Source organism: Branchiostoma lanceolatum, chromosome 2 (genome assembly GCF_035083965.1).
Source record: "Branchiostoma lanceolatum isolate klBraLanc5 chromosome 2, klBraLanc5.hap2, whole genome shotgun sequence".
Classification (NCBI taxonomy): Eukaryota; Metazoa; Chordata; class Leptocardii; order Amphioxiformes; family Branchiostomatidae; genus Branchiostoma; species Branchiostoma lanceolatum.
This window is the reverse complement of record NC_089723.1, coordinates 19,641,913-19,664,913: the sequence shown is the minus strand read 5'-3', so window position 1 is coordinate 19,664,913 and position 23,001 is coordinate 19,641,913. Positions and strand designations below refer to the sequence as shown.

The following is a 23,001-nucleotide window of genomic DNA, read 5'->3' as shown; positions in this document are numbered from 1 at the left end:
CTTATATGTCCTTTTAAGTGTTTCTAATATATCCATCCCCTTGATAACAAGACAGTACGCACATGTAGCTCTAAGGTAGAAATAATTTATTCACACTTATTAAACACTATAAAATCACCACACAGTCGTTCATCACATATTACCTAAAATTACTAAAAATTCACTCCTCTGAATTCAGATTTATCTTTGCTTTTAGAAAAGCAAGGAAGAGCAACATTAGTTTGATGCATTTCTACAGGAACTTATAAATAACCCTAATGCATAGATGCTATATAAAATTATTTGGTCAATGGACGGATGTGTTGAATCAATGTATGTACAGTATATTTTCAAAGTGTTAGGTGCATAGATACTACTGGAAAATATTTTCAGCCTGATCAATCTCTCCTTTTTGCACATTGGAGTCTGACTGGCTGGAGGCAAGAAAAGGACTGTGCAGAATGTCTGGCATGATGTGTTTTGTATGAAATAGTCATTGAAGGCTGATACATTATAACTGCTTGCAATTACTCCAGATTGACATGTTCAGGTGACTTATTTTGTGATCACACAATTTTGCCATTTTATGGTACACTAATTGCATAGTCATCCTCTTATTGCATAGTGATACAGCAACACTAAATCATCTTTACCTCTAAAAGTACTGGCAGCTTTTTACATCAAGGTAATAAAATACACTTTACAATAAACAACAAATAAAACCAGCAAGCAACAACATCACTCTTGTAACACTCTAAGAGTCTACAAAAAATTAGCAAAATGCTGCCAACTCCATTCAATTCTAGTACAAAATTTTCAAAAATATCAATCTTTGCAAACCCCTCAAGGGCAATTCATCTATAAAACGTCATTTTCCACTTTGTCTATTATTGATAACTTTAATGCCAGTATAAAAGTCCCCCTTGTTTTGCTGTTAAATCTGTTAAATCCCTACGATTCTTCACAAAGTCACCCAGCCGTGGGTTGAGCTGAGGTCATCAAAGATGTGTATCAGCAATGTTTATCCTTCTCATTTCATAGTGTTCGTTAGAATCCCCGCTATAGTCCAGGTCGTTAGTGAGCTGACTCTGGTTCCGGGACTGCGGTCGCTCCTCCTCCCCGCTGGAGTCAAACGGCGCCCCCGTCTTCAGGGCGAAGATCAGATCGTCAAACTCCTGCTCCTCCTGTAAGTCCTGGTCGTCTACCGGTGAGCGGGTCGGCGTGGTGATGTAGATGTTGCCGGGAGTAGCTGGGGAGTATTTCTTCAGGTTGGAGGGAGTCAGGGATCCGAGCCCGTCATGGCCCCAGTCGCTGGACTGAATTCAAAATATTTGTGTTAGCATCATATTCATAAGCTGTGAAAAAGGCACAATGTCACTAAACAGGATATACAGAATACAACATAAGAAGAATGATACATATGTCACCATGACATATATGGACGGCTCTTTTAAAAACAACAGGTCTTGAGTAAGAAGACAATCTTGCTTACTTCTCCAATGTCATCTTGTCCCACCAGTTTCATGGTACTGCCAGCCAGGGACCCATCGTGGCTGTACACGATCTGCGGCATCATGCCATTCTCAGCTGGGGTCTGTAGCTCGTAGCTGGCTTTCACAGGCCAGCACAGCTGGTTCCTCAAGAGTACATAAACCACCAGCATATACACACCCTGCAACAACAAGACAAAAAAGTACAATGAAGGAAACTGCATTCATTTACTTTAAATTTGTATTATTTCATGGTAGGGGGGAGGAGGTTTTTGTTGTGTTTTACATTTGCGGTGGAAACAATTTTGTACTTCAGTCATCAAGGTTTGTGTTGTCATGACTTTGCAGTGGAGAAGTCACCACTGTAAAAGTTTCATGATTTACAGTATTACAGTAGTGTCCATGATATTTACAACTCTATTTCTGATACACAGATCACCCTAATGTTTTTCTCTATCTATTCTTCGGATTATCTGAAAAGATTCATATAACACAATTGAGATCTTGCCAACAATATCATGTATATATTTTACTGACCTGTAGCACATTGAAGATACAGAAGATGACCAGAAGCCACAGGTAGCCATAGGCCAGGTGTAGCCCTCCAAACACCCAGGTCAGAACCACAAACAGGTACATGAACAGGATCAGGGGAACCTCTGAAAAAAGGAACATGAATGAGTCAGAAACTTAGCCATTTTCATTTTGCCACTTTGACATTGTTTGCAACAACCAGAATAGCCCTATAGACTTGAAACAGGGCTGTCTTCAACTTTAATTTTTTTCCATCCCATTTGATTAGGAGCCCATGATGTTAATTTTCATTGTTAAATCTGTCGTTTTAGGCTTACCAAAATATATTTTCCTCAATCTTGTGTCATGAAGTCAAGGTACTTTGGACAGATGGGGTGGAATTCCGCCCCAACAAGCAAATTTCCATACGAGGACAAAAGGAGATGTCAGTCCATCTTCTCCTTTGAGTTACGATGCACCTAGACAGTTCTTACTCATTGATCATGATATTCTTTTACTCATAAATCATTAGCTTAAGATCCTTACCGTTTGCATTGTAACGTCCCCTGTAGATATCATCGTACATCTTCCACTGTTGAGTGACTTGGTAGGCTTGGAAGCACACTCCAATAACCACCACCAGACACAACAACGCAGGACCCACCACTCCGGCCAGGGCAGCATACCCATTGGGAATTAGACACCTAATACAAAAGGAAGGCAGAGTTATATCCTACCCTCAATATTTCAAATTACTGTAAAGTTTTGAGTGTTTCAGTCACATAACGCAAATGCATCTCATCATGTTTCACTTCCATATAGGTACAGGAGTGAAATAAATTGGACCTGCAAGTTTTAAAAGATGCGCAGTATGTTGCCCTATTTCTGAAAGTATTTTAATCAGATCTACCTTTACTTACTTAATATTATCCAACTAACAGAGCACAACATGTGAGGCATGTACAGAATTCCTGTAATTTTTAACATGTGCCATGTAAGGAAAACTTCCAATAGCAAGGACTAATTTGTACAAAAACCTTTAAACAATAGTCTGCATGACTCACATGTCCCCATTTCCATGGACATCTGCATACAGTGTTGTGATGTCCCACTGCCAGACAGCAAACACCACTATGATGAAGACTCCCACCACCAGCACAGGAAGGCCTGCAACAGGAATTTAACCAAAATTTTAGTCTCTAATTCCTGAAGAAAAATTCCTGAAGAAATCTATCTCAAGAAAATCTACCACAAAGTAATCCAACTGCAATGCACAGACTATGTGCAGTTCCTGTACCAGGAAAAACATAAGACTTGAACTTACCCCAGCCCAGGACAAAGAACAGCATGTACTTGTTTTCTGTGTGCTCATCATTCATCACAAGGATCCTGTAGAAGTTGACGGCCTGAAAGCACATAAGTGGAACCATTGATTTCAAGAACAAGTTGGAATTTTGTGAAGGCTGATAATGTGAAATTCAGATTGTAAATGACATACAAATAAGCCCACATCTAAGGTGCAGCATGTCGTACCTGTATGAACATCCAAGTAAACTGTGCCAGGAAGAAGTAGTGAAGAACAATGCCGAGTGCAGCACAGCTGCCCTGGTCTAAGGTACTGCTGATGTAGGCTCCTACAGTGAAAGCAATCTGAAAAAAGGAAGCAAAATGCTTTTTGATGTCTGATAAACTTGTACAAATCTAACTAACTAAATGGCTGATATCTCAGACCATAAATATGAAATGTTAAATAATCTTTCAATTGACATGTAACTTTACTAGTCGAAACGCGTGGTCATATGAGATACATGTCCCAGGACAAAATAAATGATAAAGAAAGCAAGACATACCTGAGTGGCCATACATGCAAATGCCAGATGCATGTGCAGCTTGTAGGAGAACATGGAGTACATGTTGCACAGGTGGTGTGCCAGGATGGTCAGGGCCATTCCAATGATAGTGATGAAGCAGGCTGCGTACACGTAATTAGTGTACCCAGCTAGGTTATCTGTCTTGGCTTGTGCTGCGTAGTCCGACATGTGGGTGCAAGCACACTCCACGTAGTTGGACTGATCGTTCAGTACTCTACAGCCAGTTGTCTGCCAAGAAGTCGTCGGGTTCCAGGTAACACAACTTGCGCCTTCAGGTGTGATGCGCTGGTCAACGGTGTGGATAAGATACTTGACAGGGTCATCGGGGTTGAGGTTTGTAAATTCTCTGTCCCTCATGGAGACAGAGATGACCTTCTGTCCAACAACAGGCGAGTCCACGGGACTGAACCACTGCTGACTGGTGTACTCAATAAAGTACAGGTCCTGACAGGTGACGTTAGCTGTTCCAGGGGAAGAGAGAAGCGTATCTGGAAGTTTGAAGTAGTCCCCTCTCTTGCCCTCGTACGTGTAGCCGTTGATTCTGTTTGGTACCTGGCGGATGGGAGACACTACGAGGTTGGGACAGCTGTCTAAAATCAAGCTGGATGGTTGGACCTGGTTGCAGGACACTCCCGTTAGTAGCATCAAGGCAAACCGTTTCAGAAGCTCATTACACTTAGAGCAACCCCTGGTGTCCATCCTCTCTGAGTCCAGTAGCTTGCAGAAGAACTCGTACATGATTGTCTTGGATCCGGAGCTTAACTCACGAGACTCTCCCTCCTGGATGATATGCTCCATGGTGTTCAGGGACACACCCAGCTGCTCCTGTGTCAGTTCTGGATCACTGGCTGTCACCAGACGCTCCAAGATCTGGTCGATGCTCCTGTCTGAAAGATCTGTCTGAGCCTCTGCCCAGATCTCCCACAAGTCCTCCGTGGTCTCATCAACAGCGATTGTCACGTCTGCGATGCCATACTGAGTACTGATCGTAGCCTCCTGGGGGTCTGCATCGTACAGTTGGACTTGGAACCTTTTAGGGTAGGACTCAGATGATGCTGTGTCAGGAGTGAGTGTGATCTCTATTGGGGCTCCACTTCTCCCGGCTACAAACTCTAACTGTCCTTCAGCCCTCACATAGTCCCTTCCTTCCACAGCTTGGTACATGGTAACCCCGGCTACCGTCTGCGTGCCTGACTGTTGGGTCCTGTACTTCACTGTCGCCCGCTCGGTCAAGCCAAACTCCCTACTGACCATCAGCCGAACTATCCTGGATGCTGAATTGAATACAACGGAGCGGGAGTCCAGACCAAACTGAAGCAGACCGTACGGGTAGTCGCTGTTCTCCATGGTGACCTCTGAGAAGCTTGCTGCAGGGTTGATCTGTGCACCTGGTCCGACCTGGTACAGCTGGACGTAGAACATCACAGGGAACTCCGGTTTCTAATGGGGGAGATCAACGGGTAGGATGTACGTCAGGAGTTGTCATAGAAATGATGAACAGTTTTATGACCAAAGCTTATCATAATGTACCAGACTTTTCCCCACTATGCACTAGAGGTGCTGTTTGTTAACAAAGTTGTGAAAATCTGATATCTTTATATAATACTGTAATTCTTGATTTGTTAACTGTAACTTAATTTTAGCTGATTTAACAGTCACTAGTCAACCGCTAAAATTTCATCATCGCTGATATTTGATCACTAGTATTTGAGACAGTAATGTTTGTTCAAACCGTTAAAATTTAGTGCCGTGACCTACTCCATTTTCCCCAGACTGCTATATTTTCCTGCCGCTATATTAAAGTGATTTACAGTAAGCACATGGTGTACTGGATGACCAAAAATGACCTCTAGTCATAATTTTGTAACCCTCTGTACTTTATTATAATAATAATAATCCAGAAGTACATTACTGAGTATTCTAACTCTCTTGTGTTAAGCTAAATACTTGTGTAGAGAAAGCCTACGTACAAGATCATTGACCAGCTGGACAGTGATGGTACAAGTGGCCATGCCAGACACACAGAGCACATCCCCTTGCACAGCCTCCAGCTCAGACAGCAGAGACACACCATTCTTGATGAGCACCACAGATGACTTGTTGAATGTTGCTCGCCAGTAAACCTGACAAGGAAATGTACAAGGAATGTCTCAATTGTCATACTAATCAATAATATTCTCTGAAATTACATCTCTCTTATGGCTAAGACCAGATCCTGAAAAAGTAAAAACCTTGGTCAATCAAGAACCTTGAAATTAAAAACCAGAACTTACAACCAAAAAGCTAGTCAACATGAACAACTTTCAAGACACTACCGTAAATTTGATGCAGACATTGAACTATTGAATGTGGTTTGCACACTTACCCTGAGATCCTCAAAGAAGTTACTTCCCCTGTCAATGACAAGATCCACTGAGCCGGTATCATCTTCATACACCTCCTCATACAGACTCCTGGTGATGAACCCTATCTCTCCGTTCTGTCCATCATTGCCAGCAATGACTACTGTAAGATAACCCTGTAGAAGAAAAGCACACTCAGTCATTACGATTCAGAAACCTGCCTGGTTTGCACCAACAGTGCTCTTTGTTCAGTACTTCCTTCCCCATCACATTCTAATTTTGTCTGACATTATAACACCAAAGTCATGACTTATGTTTGCAACATAAAAGTATTTCAATGTTATATCGAGAAATATCTCTTGGTCATAGAATACTGGGCACTAATTTCATTCTTCACAACCATGTGTCTAAGTGTTAACGTCATCTTATGAGCATGGATGGAATCGTGTTGTACAAAATTTCAAAAGACAGAAGAAGCAATAAGAAATATTTCTACAAAAACAACATCACATTGACTACATATTTTGTGTAAAGATTATGACAATGAGTTTTAAGTGTCCTCACCTGTTCTCCATTGTCAGTGCGCGGATCTGCTACTTTGGCCCCTCCAGTTGGGTTAGTGAGGTACAGAAACAGCACTTCCGTTGGCTCAGGTATGCTGTCATCAGTGATGCTGAATGGCACAGTACTTTCCCTTTCACCCTCCTATAGGTCGAAAATTAGAAGTTAAAACAGCATGAATAAAACATTTCTGAAAACCTTTTTTGTTGAAGTATCAACATTTTGTAAGCATATATGAAATTGTGTTGTACTCAGAATAATACAGGAGAAACAGATCAAAATTAATAGAATATAAAAAAACAGCATCACTTTCACTTCACACTTTCTGTCAAGAGTATGAAAATGACTAGGTTACAGTCCTGACCTATAAGAGTTTGGTGCTAATAAACAACTGTTGGATTCTTCAATCGGTAATAGCAATGTCAGCAACAAGAATTTTCACAATGCGGATAAACAGTAGGAATACTGTCTGATCACCTACAAAAGGCAGCTGTGTACTTTAAGCACTTTGAATGGCTGTATATGTATAATTGATTCTAACCTGGAAACTCAGAGTGACGTCTAGTGCTGAGCTGTAGTCCTGGCCCACAGTAACTCTCTCCCTCAGGTCTGCTGCCATGGCGGCTTGTAGCCCAGGTGCGTCAGGGTTCTGTGTCCACACTTCCCCTCCTCCGGTGGAACGCACCGACACACTTACAGCACCAAATGTGCCACCTGATGGTCATATGAGGTAATTTTGTTGTAAACTTTCAATGAGGATAGATGCACATTGTGTGGAAAAAGAACCAGCAGGCACATGTGCTTCTCAATGCCCCCCCCCCCCTATCTTTAATGAGTATGCATTACAATACAATATAGGATGATACTGGATGCCACAATAGTCCCTGAGGCATGAGGATGGGACTAGGTAAAGGTATAGGTGCATCATTCATAGTGCTACCATCATAGTCCCCGACCCTCAGGCATGAGGATGGGACTAGGTAAAGGTAAAGACCCAGGTGCATCATTCTTAGTGCTACAATTATCTTTTGACATGGATGGATGTCTATCTACATGTAGTGGTGGAAGCATGTTATAAAGAACATTACGGTACTGTATCAAAGCACTGAGTGTGTTTTTTCTTTAAATGGGCATACTATATATTTTATAAGAGGCTTAAACAGCCAACAACCATATGGAGTTAACATAGAAAATCACATTTACAATACACAATCAACAGCAAGTTCTCATTATTATAGAAATGATGTGCAAACCTGTTCTCATGACTGTGATGTAGATGATCTTGGTGCCTGTGCCATCAGTGCTGTCCTCTGTAGTTGTCACCTCAGACTGGGTGAAGCTGAACACACCGTAAGGGTTGTCGTTCTGTTGGATGGTGATCTTAGCCACAGAGAACTCTGGGTTCAGCCGAGGGGACACACCTGCAGTAAAGGTCCACATGGTCAGCTGACAGTGAACCTAGCATCTGCTGACTGTCACAAATCTATATTTCTTAGGACAAAATCCAGATCCCGTTAATGAAGAACATTTGCCGTAAGAGATGCTGTTCAACAAGTCTTGCCCAGTGTCACTGACGAAAAATAGTGGATGCAACCTGAAACTTCTAACCGTTTCAAATTTCATCCAGCTGCTTGAGTAACTGCTTTATTTCCTAGATGTCTGAACTTAATTAACATACAAAATATCTATTCTTTTCCAACATAACAAGCAAGTTTGTTTCCACTAAATTCTATGTGTTTCTACTACTCTTTATCTAATCATCAACTTATATCACAGATAAATAAAAGTTCTCTCCAACCTGTTTCCCTGGTGCTGGGTAGCACCTCCACTGATGTGATGTTGACAAAGAAGAACTCGTCCAGTTCAGGGATGTTCAGGCTATCCTGCAGCAGAGGCACCAGGATCTGCACCGTCCTCTCTCCTGACTCCATCACAATAGACCCACTGGTGACGGGCTCAAAGTCCTGCCCTGCCACAGCTGTCCCAGATGACGTCATGTACATGATGCGGGTGTTGTTCAGAACTCCAAACTGGCGCTCAACAGTTAGTGACACCTAGAAACAACGCAAAATCAATCTTTAGCACACACAGTGTCTGAACATTTCCCTTACCAAGACTTTTCATGGAAAAGACAAAATACAAGTAGTCACTATAGCAGTCATGCAGTTTATCTGCAATAACTGTTTGATATGAAAGAAGTAGAGAAAATTAAGCATACTGAAGTTAACATCTGAAACCCATCAAACATTTTTGCAATTAGGTGCATGTACATGTATCAAAATTTTGATACTGCAAAATTCATGCTTACTTGTGCATTTCTGTAAGACAAATTAAGAAAAAAATGTATTAATGTTGATATATATGCTTACCTGCTGTTGGTTTTCTGTGACAGCTACTTCCCTTGAGTCCACTGCAAACTGTATGACTCCATTTGGCTCAATCTGAGCGACAAGACGCCCGTCTGTGAGCAATGCCTCCCCTCCGGCGGGGGTGACGGCAGTAAGTCGCACAGCAAACAGTTCTCTGGAGCCCGGGCTTGGTGACAGCTGGAGAAATGAAGAAATACATGTACAGTAATACTTTAATACTTGGGTAAAGCTGCATTATTTCACTTACCACTTAAATCTAACTGACTATTCATTGTACTTTCTAAAAAGCAGCGAGGGCAATTTCCCTCGTATGTTGAAGCTGTATATACTACGTTACAGCATTCATGTGTCTTATCACAGCCATTGAAATACTGGCTTTTCAGTAAGCCAAACTGGATCAGGTGTAACATCATTCATCCAACAACCATCTATCTCCGTGGTGCTGAATTACTTATTGTACTGATATCACCTTCTCTGTCCTTGGTGCTAAACACAACTATCACACCATCATAAGCATCTCAGTAACAAGCTTCAGCAAAATTACAGTGTCAACAGAAGGGGCCATTAAGCAATACTTCACTGCCCAGTTTAAGGACACAGCAGCCAAGCTGCAAAACACATTGGTTCTTAAACTCTGTGAAAGACCAGGCGTCAACTACTGGACTGTCCACAAGATAGTGTACTTGCTTAAAAAAAGAATCTGTCAACACAACCACAAACTCACCTGTACAATAAAGCTGCGAGTTGACACTCCATTAGGCATGGTGAGGGTGGACTCTACAGGACTGATGATGCCTGGGACGAACCCTTCAGGAAGGTTCTCCTGACTCTCAGCCTGCCAGTGAACTGTCACCTGCTTGTAGGCTCCCACCCTGGTCACTGTTAGCTCAGCCTGGAGGGTGTCTGTGCCATGGAATGGAGGGACCAGTGTTAGAAGGGTTAAAAGGAGCACATTTCACAACGCTGTCTGTTTGAAACAAGGTATACTATCTGTTTCGAATATTTCATACACAGTCAGTTCTTAACTACTAAATCCTAACACCTTTGAGAGAAAAAAATACCAATGGAAATATTTCCAAGGCAACCATGCATAGCTATCAACATAGAACATTACACAATAAGAAAAAAAGAGCATTTTGGCATCAAAGCACTGCAGCAATAAATCAAACTTGTACCTTAAAGTATACCTTAAAGTATGCATGCTTTAAGTTATGCTTAAAGATTGGATTTCATGCATTGAAGGTTCCTTACCTTCATTCACATTGACCACCAGGGACTCAAAGCCTATATGAGAGTTGCCAGCAGCCTGTGGAACAACTGCCATGGCAGTTCTGTGGTTCGGATCAATCCTTGGCAGCAAACCTGACTCTGTAAAATCACGGAAAGTTAGCACAACAACTGGAAAATTCTGCTATGTTAACTTGAAGGTTAACAGATAAGACCTTTAGAAAACTCTATGTTTCTGAAAAATCTATACTTAACACAAAAGTTCATACTTCCACAGTGCACAGAAAAACCCATTCAAGCAAGTAACTGGCTCCAATACACACCTAGTGTGCCCTGAGGCACCACATCTGTGAGGGTCACAGCAAAGGTGGATCCAACAGGAAGGAACACCCCTTCTGTTACAGGAACATCTTCTATGGCCTAGAAGGGGAAAAGTGAATAAAGATATTGTACTTTGAATCAATGTTTAAATGGATGTGAGAATTACAGTTACTGTAAAAAAAGCATTATGATATCAGGTCAGAAACAAATTTTGGTACACATTCATGCCATTGTTTTTACTAGAAAATTAACAGCTTGTAAGGAACTTAAAGTCATGTATTGGTAGAACTTACATAAGTGTCTCCATCTCCAAACCTGACTGACCCACTGGGAACAGTAGTGTAGGATCTCCCCACAGCAGCCTGTAGGAGTAGGGACAGATAAGAGACCATTTACTTTACATAATCTACATCAAAACCAGGCTACATCAAGTAGTATGCGATATGAAAAAATGCATTTCTTATTTTGTCTTCCTTTCATAAAGCATTTTAGAACAAAAAAATCAGTGTTTGTGCATGTTGCTTCCAGTTGCATGTTATCACAATAACTCAAGAAGGCTGGAATGGATTAACTTGATATTTAGTTTGTGGGTAAGTCTTAATGAGACCATGAAATTATTAGATTTTGGGGCCCCCTTGCTGTGGGCTTCTTATTGTACCGCAGTGCAACTTCTGGTTTTGTGTTCTGGACATGCTGTGGTCACGATTTTTGGGAGTTGGATAGCTGTAGTGCATAGGAAGAAGTCACATAAGTTTGGGCCCCCTGGTTTGATATATTTCACATTCCCAACATGTACAGTAACCACAAAATCTAACAACATCACTCTTGCGACTTACTTGAGAGTATGATATATCAAAGTCAACCCTGATGGTGCCAGCTGTACCCTGTAGTCTGGTCACATTCACACGGACTGCCCGGGACTGGGCGGTCATCACTATAACTGTCTGGTACTCCTCAAACACTCCAAACACTCCATGGGGGTCATCATTGGCACTGTAAAAATAAAAACAGTTGACATAATATAAAGGCAAAGAAAATCTTATCAAGATATGAAATGGGTACAGTCACATACTGTTATGGACTGTGTGAGATGCAGCAGGGTTAAAGCAAATAGTGGGCTTAGAAAAAATTCAAACTTAACCTAAGACATTTGTACAGTGCTCTGAGCACTACTGAGCACACTTTATTACAATTAATTTTTCTCGTTAACTTCAGAGATTCAAGACACTATGGGGGTCTTTTTTAACATCTCAGAGTCTATGATTTTGTTATTACGTGTTGGAAAGCTTTATTTTGAAGACTTTGGCATCTTGATATTTCAGAAAAAGGGAATAAATTGGATTTTTCCCTTTAGATTTGGATCGTGTTACATGTAAATTCAACTGTTTCACATTTGAATCTATAACAAAATATTATATGCAAGTTGTAACATATCTTAACTGTTAGCATACCTCACGAAAAACCTTGCGGTGTTCTTGTTGTTTGCTATTTCAGCACCTCCTTGCACTCCCACCAGTGCCACAGAGAAGGTCTCCTGTAGCTCAGGTACAGTATCGGCCAGCAGGGTGAAGGTCACGGCTGAGGTCGCAACACCGTCGCTGAAACTGGCAACTCCGCTGGAGGGACTGACATCTGCTGAAGCGGAGATGTTGCCACCTCCGCTGGTCTGCTGTCGGACCTCCCACATAACCTGGTTTCAAACATATCAGGTTACATGTCAATGAAGATTGGACATTCAGGTAATAAGATATGCCAAATAGCAGTTACTCAAGCAACTGAATATGATGTTTTCAAAATCATTACCAGTTGCTTGAGAGACTGCTATTTGGCAAATATCAGGTCACACTTGATAAGTTTATTTGACAACTTGGAGGTTAGAATGTATCAAATGAAGACTTGACAGAATGATGAACTTGAATATTTGTTTTCCAAAAAGTTGAAAGACATGGAAATAGAACTGCCCTTTAACCATCTTCTTGCTCGCTAAGGCATCCTCTCTTGTAGCATAAATGCACATGTAGAAGACTCATACACATAAGCTATGATACTGTCAAGAAGTATAATTTCAACGTACATAACGTCTAAGTGAGGAAAAGAGAGCAGATATCATGTAACTGAGTATGTAAAATAAGAGATAAAAACACAAACAATTGAAATATCATCAAAAACAATTGAGGCTGACTTGCCTGTATGTCTCCCATTGTCCCCAGTGTCCTCATGATGGGGAGAGTGATGGACCTCCCAGCATCAGTGGTGGGCTCAGTGTACTGTTGGTCATCCACATCCACAAACTCCACTACACCATTCGGGTCACCATGTTTCCGGATCTGCAAAATGAAAAAGTCAGTTGATAAGGTTACTTGCATGTTCGTGTGGCATCGTGTGGGACAATCGGTAGGGTGTTTCGCCCAGAACCGAGAGGTCCCAAGTTCGAAACCACTGATATGCCCCGATGTTGTGCCCTTGATAAAGGCACTTAACACGAGAAGCTGCCTAGACCCTTGCAACAGTTTCACAAAGTGCAAGTGTGGAGCAAGGATCTATCTGTTGTCCATGTGTATTAAGCAATTTCTGACCAATAAACCATTATTATTATCATTACATTTGTATATCAGTGCACCTATGGGTTAAGTCCAGGGTACAAAAAAAGACAAAGGACAATTGGTGTCATATATTACAGAATATAAGATAAAACATCTATGTCTTCACATATAGAGGATAACTCACATGACAATATAGGGAAGGCAAGAGCATTGTCAGATAGCATTCAATAGTTCACATATCATCATATGTTTCAATAAAGGACATGTACAGATTTCATGAAGAATTTTCCCACTTACAGTAAGTGTAATGTTGTCCTTTGCTTGGTCAATATCAGCCCCACCAACCACTTCATAAATGACGATGTTGAAGACCTCCTGTACTTCTGGCCCAGGATAGGGCTGGACGGTGATCTGAAAACTCTTCCTGGAAGATGGACCGCCCTCGTTGGCATTGAAGTTGAACACACCCTCCAGGACTTGTGCTGTTGGGTTGTTTGTCAGCATCAGGTCATTGGTGACCTGGACTGGTGCATCTGAATTTGGACCAAGGATTCTCCACCTCACCTGTAGAAGCACACAATGACACCATGTTTCAGCTTTTCAAGGAACTTATTATGATAATTATTTGGACAAATTTTCTACTGATTGATAATTAAACTTGAACATGATAGAGTAATGTTGTGAACTTGAAACAAAGCGCTTTGTCAGACTCTAAATTTCCAATTATAACTAGTGTTTGAACATGTTATACTTTGCTGAAGTTTAACAGAAACAAATTCATCACCATAAAAAGCCTCACCTGAATTTGTCCCAGCAACCCTTCTGACCTCTCGATATTGAAGGTCAGTGTCTCCTGTCTAGACGGGTTGTCCATGACTATCTCTGTCTCTCCAACGAACCCGACCAGACCGCTGGGAGAGTCACTCCTGGAGATGGTGACCTGTGAGGTCAGAGTTGTGCCCAGCTGGGCCCCACCGGTGGTTTCCGTAATGGTCAACTCAAACTTCTCGTCGTACTCTCTGATCAGGTCGTCGTAGATCCTAACCTCGATGAAGGCGCGATCCTGACCATCCATGAAGACCACTTCAGTACCCAGGACATCGTAGTCAGCTCCTGGTGTTGCACCGACATTTCTGGAAGTGTACTTGGCTGTAACCTGACCAAAGGTCCCAAAGTTGCGAACCACCGGCACTCGGGCAATGTTGACATCTTCTTGCACTAAAAAGGACAAATAAAAATCATCAACATTAGTGAAACATTTTGCACACTAAGTGAACACAAACGGTATTTGAAGCAGCATTTAGGAAATAACAGTTACCTGCAAAGTCCAAAGCTTCAGCTGCAAATTGAATGACACCCTCTGCATTGTCATTTTTCAGAATGGTGACTTCTACCGTCGGGACAGAACCAATGATTGGTGGAAGGTCCAGCTGAAGTCCACCTTCTTGGACACTGAAGTCAGGATCCCTGGAATGAAGAAAAAAGCATCAGCAACAAATTTAAGGTGGATTGACCAAACAACTTGTATACCGTGTAGATATTCAAAATGATCACATATTGGCTCATGTTTATAATGATATGTGGTACTCACATTGGTGCTAAGAGTTGAATGCTGGTGAGGTTGACAAAGAAAGTCTCTGGTCCTTCAGGGAGGGCATCTGGTTGTATCTGTATAGTTATGCTCTTGAACTCCTCTTGGTCATTGAAGATCAATTCTGCATATGTCAAACAAACAAAGAAATCAATCAATCAAATTGTCAATTTTCTAAAGGAATTGTCAGATACCAGCATACATGCACATACATGAGTCATGTAATATCTTATTAAGAAGCATTACACACAATCAATACACCTCTGCCCGAGCAAAACATAGAGCCTAGCAACTGAGCATGATCATGTTACCTCCATTCCTAGTCCTGTAGTCCAGTCCAGGTGTGGCAGTGCCAGGAGTGGTGCTGTATGTGATGCGTACCTGTCCCAGGGGTCCATCTCTCCTCAGGACCAGGATGACCACCTGTGGGCAACACACACTCGCTTAATCATCTGTCAATGTAGACTGATAAATTTTCTTATCAGATGCTTTCTTGGTACATTTTGTATGTGGTCTGATCATGATCTGTCTGATCTTCTCAATGTTTTGATATGATGAAAACAATTCACAGTTTGGTAGTACACTGTTTATAAAAAGCCTGTTCTTGGTGCTGAACACTATCCACACACATATACACACCACTGTCCTTGGTGCTGAACACTATCCACACAAATATACACAACACTGTTCTTGATGCTGAACACTATCCACACAAATATACACAACACTGTTCTTGATGCTGAACACTATCCACACACATATACACACCACTGTCCTTGGTGCTGAACACTATCCACACAAATATACACAACACTGTCCTTGGTGCTGAACACTATCCACACAAATATACACAACACTGTTCTTGATGCTGAACACTATCCACACAAATATACACACCACTGTCCTTGGTGCTGAACACTATCCACACACATATACACACCACTGTCCTTGGTTCTGAACACTATCCACACAAATATACACAACACTGTTCTTGATGCTGAACACTATCCACACAAATATACACACCACTGTCCTTGGTGCTGAACACTATCCACACACATATACACACCACTGTCCTTGGTTCTGAACACTATCCACACAAATATACACAACACTGTTCTTGATGCTGAACACTATCCACACAAATATACACACCACTGTCCTTGGTGCTGAACACTATCCACACACATATACACACCACTGTCCTTGGTTCTGAAAACTATCCACACACAGATACACACCACTGTCCTTGGTGCTGAACACTATCCACACACAGATATGCAATCCTGCTCTTGGTGCTGAACATTATGAACACACAGATACACACCTCTATTCATGGTGCTGAACACTATCCATTAACAGATACACACACCTGTTCTTGGTGTTGAACGCTATCCAGACACAGATACAAACCCCTGTCCTTGGTGCTGAACACTATCCACACACAAATACACACAGAGAAAGAAGAGCTTATTTGCACAGTTTGTATGCAACAACTTTCTTTGTCTAGGTACTTTCTACCATCATTATATTTCTAGAATGGCCTTACCTCTTGTAAGTCCTCTGATACTGTAACCCTCTCATGTTGGAACTCAAATCTGCCGTATGGATAGTCGCTGGCTACAACTGTAACGTCTGCTGTGTCTGAGGTCTGGTCGATCTGTGCCCCTCCCGTCACACCTGCCAGCTGCAGGGTGTAGGTTCTCCTCACCTCTGGGACGTTGTCGTCTCGGGTCTGCAGGCAGAACAGACAGGTGGCATGATATGTAAAGAAGATTTGAGGCAGACCCTGGACATCATTTATCAAATCTTTGTGGAGGGTGATAAAACCATGGACAATGGTATACCCTATAAATCAGGTTCACATTTACTTATAGCATTGACCAATCTAAATCTTTGCTATCTTTGAGAAAGGTTAGCACTACATTGCTGCAATGGGTACCACATAATGCAATTTCAGGATTCCAAAAGTGCAGAAATTAAAAAAAAGACCAGCATTGAATGTGCTCCTTTACCTAAAAGGTAGATGTACAACATATGTCTTCAAGTTTTGCTTTTCTTACACACTTGGCATTGGACTTACCTGTATGTCAAAGGTTACGTTTTGTTGCCTGTCCTGGAAAACCACTAGTCCAGACGTCTGTTGGAAAGTGTCAGCTTCTGAAGGTGTCAGCAGCCAGGTGACCTGAACAGTTCCATAGATCCCTACTCCTCTGGTCAAACTAGAAAGATAAACAGTTCAGATCTTCACTGCAACTGGCTAAGCTTGATATTTTCACAATTTTAGAGAAAGAGCAAAATCAAGAAAATATACTTCGTAATTACTTGGCAATTTCAAAGGTTGAAATCAGAAAAATGTCGCTGGGAAAAGAATGTACCTGAGACTTGCTGAGCCATCGTAGTTGTCAGCTGGTTCTCCCACAAGCACATTTCTGGATGCAGGAACAATGGCTATCAACCCTGCTGCCCCTGTATTTGGCTGGATGATCACTGTAGCACTTCCTACGGATCAGAAGAGAAAAAAAAATAAGAAAATATACAATCACTAGTCTTAACCAAGATAAATGTATATTTCCATCGGAAGGAAGAGATATCAAAGTCAATGCTTCTAGGAGTGCAAATTTCAGGTGTAACAAGGCAATTCATCATCTTATTTTGGACATTACATTTCTATGACAGTGATAAACAGTTCACCATATCTTTCACAGAAATGTTAAAGAAAGGTTGTCTAATTCCACTTACCTCTGACAGGGGAGACCTCAGCACCATTGTTGGCATTTGTGAGAGAAAGAGTGAATCTTTCCTCCCCTTCCAGGATGTCATCTGGGTATGTCCGGAGAGTAATTGTGCTCGTCATCTGGCCCTGGAACACAAGACAAATACTTCTGTTATAAGACTCTGCAACCTTGGCTGTGCATACTTAGTAAATGTTATGAACTTGACTGGCCTATTTACAATTTTCGACTTGCCACCAAGCACTGAAAAATATCTCCTCTCTATCATTTGATCTGCTGACTTGAAATTTATAAATGTTACATCAAAGGCATACATGTTGTCTGCTTAGCCTTTTGGATCAGAAAACAAGGATACATTTACTAATTACGATACTTGGGTTTCCTGGACTAAAACTCCATTTAAGGCACCCTGTAGTTTTTTTCTTCGTTTTCTGTTTGGTATGCCAAAATATCCAGACGAGTCTGGAGACAGCTCTCTATCTTCATGTCTACCTTGTCCCCCCAACGACCTGGAGGTCAAGGGACTAGGTAGGTAGGTAGGTATCCCGAAGTTTAATACAGAAGTCTTACTGGTGAGAATGTCAGGCTCCCAAACATGGGTGTCAGGTCATACTGGGCGGCACTCTCCAATCTCCAGTCCACCTGCACAGTTCCCAGCAGGCCTTGCACCCTCTCCACGGTAAACACCACCACACCAGCAGGGTCATCGTTTGTTGCGGATTCTGACACACTCTTCTGCAGTGAAGAAACGCAATAAAAATATTAAGATGTGCAATGTGAATGTGTCAATGAAGAACAAATATATTATCACAGTTGGCAACAACAAACAGGGTCATCTTTTATTGATTGAACCTTAAGTAACAAACAGGTTTTGCCATTATTTCTGTCAGAGAGGATGATGAATTTTGAGGTGAAGTCTCAGCTGTGACACACTTCCACCAATGTAACGATGGACTTGGCCTTGTACTATCCCATACGGTCACTTTTAAGTATTAGTACTCTAGGCTGTTACTCTAGCCATCTAACTACAGAACAGAAAGATCCAATGCAACATGAACCTAGCTACGCGCCGCCTCAACTCTGGTCCATTCTTTATCCGGGACCTTCCTAATCTCTCACTACAGTTCTACAGTTTCTAGGTATCCTACTACAGTTCTACAGGTTTACCGCTAGATCTGTGTCAGGGAACTGGAAGAGGCCGTAGGGAGAGTCGTTCTGCAGGATGACGGCAGTGACACTAATCTCCACCCCGAGTTTGGCACCACCAGTTGGGTTCCGCAGCTGCACGTTGAAGGTCTGGAGAACAGTGAAAATACAAGTTTGTCACACTCTATCAATGCAACTTCAAAGTGATCAATCAATTGCAAAATTAGATGGTTTATCATTGTAGAAGAAATTTTCTAAAAATTTGACAATCTAAAGAATTTGCATCCAAAGCTGTTCTTGCAGACTTACATGTGACACCTGAAGTTATTGCACTTTACAATGATCTACATTCATCATCTCAGGAATGAGACTCAGTAATACTGAATTAAAGGGCAAATTTTCCCCAAACAAGTTATTTGGAAAAGTGAAAAAAGTATATTAACAATATCATAGATTTTGATAGGACTTTAATGATGTAATATGCATCTTTAAGTATATTTTGTCTGACCCTTAAGTCTTCCCTCTTGACCCCAATGAAAAGCATCCTACAGGCTGATTTGTGCATTTCATGAATAAACAAAGGTTCTAACAAAAAACAAACACACTAGCCTTACCTCTGGAAACTCTGGGACATCATCATCCACAATGACAATGTCTATGTACTGTGACGTGCTGAGATCAGGGAAGCTGACGGTGCCCGATGCAGGCCTGTAGTCCTCGTTCAGTCGTGCCGTGTCAGGCGAGGCCACCCAGTCCACACTGACAGGACCAAACATCCCCACAACTCGGATCACCTGGAGACGCAGGATACTGGCAGTCCCTGCTCCTTCATAGGTCTCCACGTGGCCATCTGCATTCTGTGAGTAAAGCAAATAATTCACACATTCAATTAACTCGTGTTCAACTTGGTGTTATAGTTTGGTGTTCCTTATTGTTAAAAGACATCATGTTTACAAAATATATCATGCCACCGTTTCTATCTGATGACCTTATCGTAAACAAGGAATGATGAAATTGAATGCATATTGATGTCCAGGTACGTGAATTATATAAAAATCCTGTTATTAGTAATGCTGCCAATAAAGCAAAATTTAAAAGAATATCCAAATTTTGATTGTCTTGATCTCAATCTATCGCTTAAAAGGATATAAAAATGTAGAACCTGCCTTTGTGACATTGAACTGAAGGTAACCCTGGGCATCGTCATTCTCATCAATGATGATCTCAGCAAACTCCAGTCCAGGCCTGCGGATGCCAGGTCCATAGTCAAAGGGACTGGAGCCCAACAACTGCACAGACGTGATGTTCATCAGGAAAGTCTCATCACCCTCGGGGGCATTGTCCTTCAGAGCAAAGATAAACACTGGGATTAAACAACACTAAAAACAAGATTCATGTTATCAACAGCACTAGACTGTTATAAACATAACTTTTTTCCAATGCATTCACTCTTTCTCTCTAGTTTTATGCAGGTTTGTCGAAGGTATCATAATGTGATTTTCATCTCTAACTTTGTGATCCGCAGTTTCAAGAACTTTGCAGATGTGCACATTAACATATCCACAGCACAAGGTGATGCCCCATCTATTTGGTGAAACACAGATGCATGTGCCCTTGAGTTCATGGCTTTTAGTTATCATTAATATTGCAGTAAATGCTATACATGTTTTGAAGATATAAAATAAAGGACTATTTCTTCCAAGTTTGTACAGTACTGATGACTCAATATCCTTGTCCTAAAAAAACAGGGCTACTATCATGGTTTCAGTAGTTTAGGTGATGTGTGACAGTGTGAGGTATGTAGTCACAGAGATGATTATGCTGTTATGCAGTGCTGGACATGTGCATTGATACAGAACTTTCCTTACCTGTCCATATTCCTATACATTCCATGGTACAGATGTTGGTACAAGAAAGAGAAAAATAAGCCAAAAGAATGGGACGACATATGAATGACATTCAGCAAGCATTTGTTACTGTTTTTTTGCAACCTGACAAACTATGGAATATTTTTCCAAACATTCTACAGAGAAACTGCATTTAAGTGCTAAATAAATTGGGTTATTTGTCTAGTCTAAAGGTGCCTTTTGAAGTTAGACCATGGTTAATGACAGCATCACATTTGGTAATAGACATCTATAGTGCAATCAAGGCTGCTCCAGCTTTAAAGTTTTTTTCAGTCCCACTCATTGTTTGGGAGCCCATGTTGGTACTTTGCATTGTTAAATCTGTCACCTTAAGCTCACAAATATACATTTTTCATCAATTTCATCTCATTATAAAAGTTTAGACTTTTGCATGGACGGGATGAAATTTTTGTCATTCCCAACAAGCAAGTCTCCATCTCAGAATGGAGGGACGGGTCCTGGAGACAGCCCCTGCGTGCAATTTTCTTTCACATTTACATTCCTGTAGTTTAATACGAGTGTCATTTTGTACAGATTGAGGTCAAGAGTACTTATTGAGTTGCGGCACTTACCGGTAGGATGTCCACAGTGACTGTAGCCTGTGTGATGTTCTCTCTCATGATAACTGACCCACTCTTATACACATAGTCCTGCCCCGGTGTGGCCAGGTTAGACACAGGCAGGTTCAGACCACTGGCACTTGCAGTGCTAGGGATGAGAAAATGTCAAATCTCATAAAAGGTTACGAAAAGCAAATTCTATAGGCAGGACAATTATTTAGAAGATTTTAGAGCATATACAGGTGTGTATGTAGGTTAATTTCTGGCCTATTTGCAACCATTATTCATCGCTATTTGTTGCCACTTTTGCTTACTTTAAAACTTCTTAACAAGTCATCAACTTCAACGAAAACACAGTCTAAGTTACAGATGATATCTCTAATTTCTAATTAAGGACCTAGATAAGATACCTGTAGGAGATCTGGAGATCCCCCAGTGTGCCCTGTTCTCTTCCTATGGTCAGGGTGACTGTTGATTGTCTCTCTGTTTCAGGAACAATCACTCGGAGAGAGTCAGACGTCCAGCCCACCACACCATGTGGTGAGTCATTGGGAAGGATGGTCAGCAGAACAGAGGACCTCTGTGGATTAAGCTGTGAACCCCGATCTAGCAGGTAACAAAAAGGCAATGATTAATACATTTCAGAAACATGCATTTTGTGCTATTCATGTGTAATGATAGGTTTATTAGGAATTTACATCATGCAAACTGTATCTTTGTTATATATTTTGTCTGACCCTTACATCTTCCTCATGTTCTCAATGAAAAGTGGCCTGCAGACCGATTTGAGCTTCTCATGAATAAACAAAGGTTCAAACAAACAAACAAACAAACAAACAAACAAAACAACTCTACTGCAAGAGAAAACACTGCACCTTATATTGGTGACATTCCTTCAAAAAGACAAGTGATACTTTGTATTTACCTGGTCTTTGACTTCCAGATTCAGTGATGTTTGTAAGGGTGATGACATAAGACTCAGCCAGTTCCGGCAAGGTGTCTGCCAAGATGGACAGGGTCAGCACACTGTACCGTTCTCCATCCAGGAAAACAACCTGAAATATGTACAGAAACACATTAAACATCCTAGGCAAAAATGCCTCCATTTATGTTATAGATACCAGCTGGGTGATGGTCAAGGAGTGTTACCCCTGCCAATTGAGGAGCCAAAAGCCATAAAGCCAGCCATAAGCCACCTGTGCCACCTATACCAAGACGAAACCCCCATGCTTGAGTCCTCAATCTACTGAGGTTTGGCACATAGACAAAGTAGAAGATACAGTATCAGCCAGACATTTAAGAAAATATCACCACCAAAGCAAAGACTCACTGCTGAAGTTCAAGAAAATACGCACAACTCTAAATTGAGATTACTAGGACAGACACTGATGTACACACCTGTCCTGACACTGGGCTGATATCAGCTGCAGCGTCCTGTGAAGCCTCCCAGTTGACGATGACCTGCCCCACAGTTCCCTGCAGACGTTCCACAGTCAGACTCACTGTGTTGTCACTGGCAGTTTCCTCTGCCTCAGTCTGCAACTGATCCTGTAACAGAGTAATGTTATGGCATTTGTAGAAAAATTCAAAGTGATCTTGAACCGATTTAGCTCACTGGAGAGCTAATCTTCAACCAGTCATGACAGAGAAGACAGATGCTACACATAGTATTTACAGGTTCCTTGTACTGGATAAATTCCCCCTAGCTCTTTTGGACAAGCACAATGAACAGTGGACCAGTACGGCAGACTGCAAAAATCTTCCAATAGCCTGAATATTGGGTGAATAACAGTCAGGATTTGAACTCAAAATATTCTTTGTCCATGCAGTGGCAGGGTTGCTAACC

General features: G+C 41.5%; 1 protein-coding gene across 2 annotated transcripts in view; it reads right to left on the bottom strand.

Annotated features, from left to right (window-relative positions):
* Positions 1-65: 65 nt before the first annotated feature.
* The window catches only part of LOC136427789 (adhesion G-protein coupled receptor V1-like), a 59,260-nt gene continuing 36,324 nt past the window's right edge, over positions 66-23,001 (bottom strand). For both annotated transcript variants that reach the window (XM_066416955.1, XM_066416956.1), the window contains 39 exons: positions 22,554-22,703; positions 22,081-22,210; positions 21,566-21,761; positions 21,168-21,303; positions 19,855-20,031; positions 19,303-19,545; positions 18,710-18,838; positions 18,113-18,277; positions 17,550-17,670; positions 17,186-17,309; positions 16,891-17,029; positions 16,357-16,542; positions 15,119-15,230; positions 14,808-14,931; positions 14,535-14,683; positions 14,016-14,434; positions 13,514-13,780; positions 12,860-13,000; positions 12,125-12,363; positions 11,510-11,666; positions 10,967-11,035; positions 10,676-10,772; positions 10,377-10,493; positions 9,850-10,028; positions 9,126-9,302; positions 8,555-8,810; positions 8,010-8,177; positions 7,298-7,470; positions 6,760-6,900; positions 6,219-6,371; positions 5,824-5,976; positions 3,833-5,293; positions 3,516-3,632; positions 3,307-3,388; positions 3,047-3,149; positions 2,529-2,686; positions 2,007-2,128; positions 1,472-1,651; positions 66-1,295 (listed from right to left, as the gene is read on the bottom strand). In XM_066416955.1, the coding sequence (XP_066273052.1) occupies positions 978-1,295; positions 1,472-1,651; positions 2,007-2,128; positions 2,529-2,686; positions 3,047-3,149; positions 3,307-3,388; positions 3,516-3,632; positions 3,833-5,293; positions 5,824-5,976; positions 6,219-6,371; positions 6,760-6,900; positions 7,298-7,470; positions 8,010-8,177; positions 8,555-8,810; positions 9,126-9,302; positions 9,850-10,028; positions 10,377-10,493; positions 10,676-10,772; positions 10,967-11,035; positions 11,510-11,666; positions 12,125-12,363; positions 12,860-13,000; positions 13,514-13,780; positions 14,016-14,434; positions 14,535-14,683; positions 14,808-14,931; positions 15,119-15,230; positions 16,357-16,542; positions 16,891-17,029; positions 17,186-17,309; positions 17,550-17,670; positions 18,113-18,277; positions 18,710-18,838; positions 19,303-19,545; positions 19,855-20,031; positions 21,168-21,303; positions 21,566-21,761; positions 22,081-22,210; positions 22,554-22,703 (7,728 nt within the window). In that variant the 3' untranslated portion in view covers positions 66-977. The remainder of the gene's footprint in view (positions 1,296-1,471; positions 1,652-2,006; positions 2,129-2,528; positions 2,687-3,046; positions 3,150-3,306; positions 3,389-3,515; positions 3,633-3,832; positions 5,294-5,823; positions 5,977-6,218; positions 6,372-6,759; positions 6,901-7,297; positions 7,471-8,009; positions 8,178-8,554; positions 8,811-9,125; positions 9,303-9,849; positions 10,029-10,376; positions 10,494-10,675; positions 10,773-10,966; positions 11,036-11,509; positions 11,667-12,124; positions 12,364-12,859; positions 13,001-13,513; positions 13,781-14,015; positions 14,435-14,534; positions 14,684-14,807; positions 14,932-15,118; positions 15,231-16,356; positions 16,543-16,890; positions 17,030-17,185; positions 17,310-17,549; positions 17,671-18,112; positions 18,278-18,709; positions 18,839-19,302; positions 19,546-19,854; positions 20,032-21,167; positions 21,304-21,565; positions 21,762-22,080; positions 22,211-22,553; positions 22,704-23,001) is intronic.